This window comes from Aptenodytes forsteri, unplaced genomic scaffold (assembly GCF_000699145.1).
Source record: "Aptenodytes forsteri isolate BGI_AS27 unplaced genomic scaffold, ASM69914v1 Scaffold322, whole genome shotgun sequence".
In the NCBI taxonomy this organism is placed as follows: domain Eukaryota; kingdom Metazoa; phylum Chordata; class Aves; order Sphenisciformes; family Spheniscidae; genus Aptenodytes; species Aptenodytes forsteri.
Genome location: NW_008795045.1, coordinates 778,667 through 784,839, shown reverse-complemented (window position 1 = coordinate 784,839; position 6,173 = coordinate 778,667). Strand labels below are relative to the sequence as shown.

General features: G+C 40.0%; 1 protein-coding gene across 1 annotated transcript in view; it reads left to right on the top strand.

Moving 5' to 3' along the window:
- The first annotated feature begins 767 nt into the window (after positions 1–767).
- DAP (death associated protein) overlaps positions 768–6,173 on the top strand; it is a 54,018-nt gene continuing 48,612 nt past the window's right edge. The window contains exon 1 of the mRNA XM_019471449.1: positions 768–859. Coding sequence (XP_019326994.1) covers positions 777–859 — 83 coding nt within the window. The 5' untranslated portion in view covers positions 768–776. The remainder of the gene's footprint in view (positions 860–6,173) is intronic.

Below are 6,173 nucleotides of genomic sequence, written 5' to 3'. Positions count from 1 at the left end.
GCTGGGAGGGGCCCCAGCCAGGAGAGCTGACCCAAACTGGCTAAAGGGACATTCCATACCATGTGACGTCATGCTCAGTATATAAACTGGGGGGGAGTTGGCCAGGGGGAGCAGTGACCGCTGCTCGGGAACTGGCTGGGCATTGGTCAGCAGGTGGTGAGCAATTGCATTGTGCATCACTTGTTTTCTTTCATCTTTCATCATTATTATTAATATTATTTTCCCTTCCTTTTCTGTCCTATGCTTTATCTCAATCCACAAATTTTACTTTTTTAATTTTGTTTTTTTCCCCCCGATTCTCTCCCCCATCCCACTGGGGTTAGGGGGAGTGAGCGCACAGCTGTGTGGTGTTTAGCTGCCTGCTGGGTTAAACCACAACAGTGGCCTTTTGCATCGTGTTAATGCAAGCCATCACCTCCATTTCTTCTTCTGACTGCTGCAAGTTTACAGGGGTGGGGGAGAGTTAAAACAGAGTTGAGTTTTCTAAAATGGTATTGGAAGCAGGTGGTAAAATGAGCTGCAGCTTCTCAGGATGAGCAAAGATGGCATGATGTGAAGGGGAATGGCAGATGCAGTCCTGAAGTAGCTGTTCCTCACGCTTGCCACTTTTAAACACTTTGGACCCCTTTTTTAAACTGTGATTACTATGAAACTATTCTGTAAAATATTGGGGGGGGCGGCAGGAGAGAGTAATCCTTAAAACAGTCTTCAATTACGCTGATTTGACTGAGGTTTGTTGTGTCTCTCTAATTTTCATTCTAGTGAAAGCTGGTGGGATGCGGATTGTGCAGAAACACCCACACAATTCTGATGCCAAAGAGGAAAAAGATAAGGATGACCAAGACTGGGAAACCAGCAGGTGAGCATTTTGATTTGGTGTATGTGCTGTAGCGAATTTCCATCACCTTCAACCTTATCACCAGTTTTGTTTTCCTTGCGGATAGCAAACCAAGGATACAGTTGTTTTTGTATCATAAAATTGATTTAAAGCGGTAGCAAGTTATATGCTCCTTCAAAAGAATTGGGGAATTTGGGAATTTTTACCTTGCTGAGCCTCCTTTAAATGATCCTGCCAGGTAAGAGAAGGTTAGAGAAGAAAGTACAGTTAAAGTAAGACATCAGCTTTCCTAAAATCTCTGAACATCTTTTCACACTGTGCAGAAATATAGAGGTTAGGCATATTTGGTCACAAGTGTTAGGCTGTCAATCTGCATATGAGGTCGTCTTGCTGTGTGCTAGATGATTCCTTCTACCCGTTGGCCCATACTCCTGTCTCTGCGAGGTATTTGACAATATGGTGCTTTTTAAAAGACAAGTAAAAATAAATGCTATTAATATCGTCTGCTTTTATTTTAGGTGGGAATTTAGCCGTTTTAGTGGTGGAGGATACCAAAACTAACAGTTGTTACTGTAGATTAATAAATCTACTTAAAACTGCTAGTAACTGCTGTGTAGAAATGAAAGCAGGGAGGTTAAATGTACTGTTGCTGTATTTCTGTTCATACAAAAGCCACCTGGTTTTGTGCAGCTTTCCTTGGCTAGCTGTTTTTCTTTGTAGCCAGGACTATATTTACCTGAAATCTTTATTTACTAACTTACTGCATGGGTTTGTCCTTGCTCTTTGCTCAAGGCAAAAAAACCAAGAGAGCCATTCTTGTGCTTTGGTCAGCAGACTGACTTATATGATGTTTATTTTACATGTAAAACAATGGTAATAAATGGGCATTGTGAAAATGTCTGTGTAAATAAGAACAAATGTGTTCATTCACTAAACCACAAATTGACTAGGAAATATGTTTATGAGAAGGGAAAAGTAATTTTAATTAATATATTCAAATGAAAGGCAGGAAAACGAAACTTTATGCCATTTCTTCATTAAGCAAATTGGTTATCTTGTATTTCTGTTCAGTGGAATGTAAGTTGGAATAGACTTTGTATTGCAGTCAGGTTTTGTCCAAAGGAAGGAATCATATTTTGTGGTTAATTTAAACTCTGCTTGGGGATACATCCTTTTATTTAAGGTGTGTTATATACCTGCTTATCCTTGCATTTCCTTGGCATGCCAACCTCATGGTGAGGGAATCTTGTTAGGATCCAAATGAGAAGACTTCTTATGCCTGTTCACAGATCTAAACCTCTGTTATAATATAGCTATCTGCTTTATTCCTTTCTTCAAACAAGATTGTAATTTTCCCCTCTCACTCAAATAGTGTAGGGAAAAGTTAAAATTTAACCTTTGTTATTTGTGGCTGTGTCTGCTTTAGCAGGTGCTGTGGCACAATAGAAGCAGATCCGGTGGAGGGAAACAGTGCTGAAGACTGTTCACACTGTGTGTGTTTTGGAAATTACTTAGGCTGGTCTTCTGGACTGAAGGACCAATCTTAGCTGGTGTGTGTTAGGCGTCTCCTTGGACTGCGTGTTCCAGTTTAGCTTCATCTGCAAGGAGTCCAGGTCAGGTGCCCTGAGACCAGTCCGCAGTGCAAAACAACACGTGGCCAACAGAACGATCAGGAGGAGGAGTGCACTCCTGATGTTAAGATGCTCACAAATATGCACTGTATATTAATACTGTAAAGCAGGTCTGGGAGCAATTTTTATGCTTTAAAGGCAGAGGAGACAGTTTAATGACCTCTAGAGCTACCTTATTAACTAGGGAATACTTAACTGTTGCATCTATTCCCTCAGCCACCCGATCAGTTTATTGACAAAATACGCGCTCAGAGTGTGCTCTTCGCTGTGGTTTTTTTGTAGAGCATACATTATTGGTCCCTATTAGGCACTTGTGCATACAGTTATTCTTGAGCCTGTATATTAATGCAAAAAGCATTGGTCTGAACTTTTTATTTCTTTGTTTTAATCCTCTTGAGAAAGAAGGTGGCAGGAAGGACATAAGGAGCTTAGTTAGATGGGAACTAATTTGCATGAATTATAAAGCAAAACTGTAAGTTGGGTTACAAGTCTGAGAGAAGTTGTTCTCTTGGTAGAACTGAGAAACCTTTGTGTCTGTGAGGGAAAGGGTTTAATGTGCCTGTTGCAGGCTCCTGTGGGAGTACTTCTGTAGCCAGTGGCTGTACAAGCTACAGATGTGAGCAAGAAGTTACTTAGCCGCAGACAGGATAAGCAAACTCCACAGGCCACATAGTACATAAAGTAGTTGTTGTTTGTCAAAATTAAATTGCATTTGCAGCATGTCACCTGCTTTTGTGCTGGAAGGTGCAGTCTCCTGGAGTTTCTGTGTCTCTGTTCCTGGTGATTCACAGTGCCCTTCTAAAACACTTGGATTTCCGATGCCTGTGGAGGGAGGTTTATCAGGAGATGGGGAGAAGAGGCCACTAGCATTCTGTTCTGGTTTCTCTGGCACATATATATGTATTTCTTGGTCATTGCTAGCTCGTATTTTATGTCCCTTTGCTAAGCAAGGGGACATCTGTGTTTTTAACTTTCTAGTCTTTGCCATTTTAATACAACCATTTTAAGGTAATATCGTTGATATGACGCAATCTCTACTCCCTTGGTGCATGCAAAGTCAAAAGAAGCAAACAGCCCTTCAGGCAAATCTTACCAGGTGATATGGACAGCTGACAATGATGTGAGAGAAAATAATAAAACAGAGAAGAGTAATTTGTGCGTGCGTGTGAAGAGGGAGGCTAGGATGATCAAGTGATTATTTTAATCTCATTGTAGGCTTAGTTGAGGACAGAGTAGTGGAACTGGCAGTAATTCGTGGCAGAAGATTTTGAGCTATCCTAGAGTTCCCTGGGAGCTCCGGGAGTACGTGTCCTCCCCACGATGACACGAATCTGAGCAGCTGCTCAGCAAGAAAACTTTCAGCTAGAGTTCATACAAGTACTTGTAGCTCTGGAGATAGCTGGCATTGTTTTTGCAGCATGCTTGCAGAAAAAGACATTGAGTCAGTGTTTCTAGTCTTAATGTAAACAAAGCTGATACACGTAAACACCCCTGAAGTAGCTAACTGTGCTGTGATAGAGCTGACTTTAAAGTAACGTTCACCAGGTGTATCTTCTGTGACATTTCTTTTTCTCAGTTGTTTACAACTTGCAATCCAGTCACTGTAATTTACTCTGCAAAGTATTTTATTCAGTTCTGATTCCTAAAATAAAATTGTTATGACAACCTACCATTTCATGAAATGGTAGGCTGACTTGTCATAATGGTGATTTGTGATCCCTTAAAACAATATGTGGTAGATGATTTTATACGTATTTAAACTTTTCCTACAAGGCAGTTCTCAGCCTTGAGCGGTAATGGAAATAATTTTATATGTCTGGTATAAATACAGTTTTACTTAGAGGAATGGCTGGATATGATTATATGGAGAAGACTCAATGAAAGAAGGGCGGGATTGCATCATTTGGTTTAGGTGAACTAAAAAAATGTGTGTGGCATCCAAAGCCAGTGGCACCACTGTGGTCAACGTGTCAGTGGTAAACTTGACTGTGAGGTGGGGTCCTCCACCCACCTGTTCCTCAGGACAATACTGATTTTGATCAGCTGGTTGGAGATAGGGTACTAGCTAGATTAACTTCTGGTCTGATCCGTTATTGATTTTCTTACGTTTCTGTAATTGCTTAAGACTTGCATTGATTTGTTTTTTGGATATGGTTGCAGTTTTGTTTGATTGACAGTCATACCGATTGCTGCCGGAAGGGGGTTTTTTTGTGATGCTAGATGAAGGTGAAACATACAATTGGAAGTAAGGTTATGAATAGAAACCATCATTTTTCAGGACTGTATGTTGTCATAGAAAATATTTGGAATAAGTAGGCTACTCATATTCCTGGGCTTTATTAGAATGCATGTTTAACTGAGATATGCAGTATCACGCGCACTCCTGTGCCAGCATCTGACTCGAGCCATAAATACTCCTGAAAGACAGATAATTTTAAGTGAGAGCTGCTTGTTCAGTTTTGCACAAGAGCTTCATTGATTGTCAGTCTGGGACCTCAAGAACAAGAAACTATAATTATATATCAGCATCTGGATTTAAAAAAAAAAAAATTAAAGCAAATATCTGGCTCATTTTGTCTTTTAACAAACAGGGTAAACTGCAAAGGCTTTCATGTCTAAAGACTCTTTCCTTCTCTTTTGTTATATTTCTGAAACAAAGTGGGTAATTACAGTGATTTAATTACTGAACATAAATGCAACAGAGTGGCTTCTCAGTATACATATGTAAATTGTATGTGTTTTGTATCTTAAACTTACCTGGAGATTGTGAATCCAGTATTATGTCTGACTTTCTCATTAGCTCTAGAAAGAATAAATTATGCAGCCTGGATTTTAATTCAGTTTAGGATGTGGATATTTGCCTTAGCTATATTCATTGGGCAAAAGAAAAACATTTAAAAGGATAATTTAGAATGTGGTGACTCAAAAGCAAAATCATGCTAATGAAGCATATGGGTGTCAGTATGTCAAAAAGCCGGTCTCGGTACTTACTCAGTTCCATGGTGAGAGAGGAGTTGTCGAAGGCCCCTATCATCCTTCAGGTATCTCTGTGTTACTTGTTAAGTCTGAATATGCTAGCTAAGCTGTGCCTGCTTTTTTTTCTTTTAGAAGTGCGGTGGAAATCTCAGAAATTCAGGCTGCGGGTATATACTTTAATCCAAGAGTAAATTTGTTTTTCCTTTCCCTCACTTTGCTCTGTTGCAACTGACAAGAAATAAGCCACAGGCATGATTTCCATTTTTCATTCGCCACTGAAGATTCCGCTGTCATTGAAATCTATTTAATTTTTGCCTTGTAATGACACCTGTCCAAACTTCTGACACAGTTTTAAAAAATGTAAAGTAGATTATACAACTAAGCCATTCGAGCAGGTTTGTATGATTGTTTACACTCTAAATATGGAAATGCCTGAAACTGTTTCTCTTCCTTGTATTTCACCCTGTTGTTCTGGTTATTTAGCTGGGGCAGGAACTGTAAAGTGAAAATCCTGACCCTTTAACTTGGGAATAGCTGCCCTTCAGCACAGCCAAGACCTGGGAAATGATGTCTGGTGTTCAGCTCGCTTGCACGCAAGTCCTGTAGGAGGTCGTTTCCATCATGGATGAAGATGTTTCAGTCCAGTTAGTTCTAATGTTGGCTGTGGTAGAGGCAACAGTCGTTTGACAGAGGGCTTTGGAGTTCTAAGCAAAAAAAAAAAAAAGAGA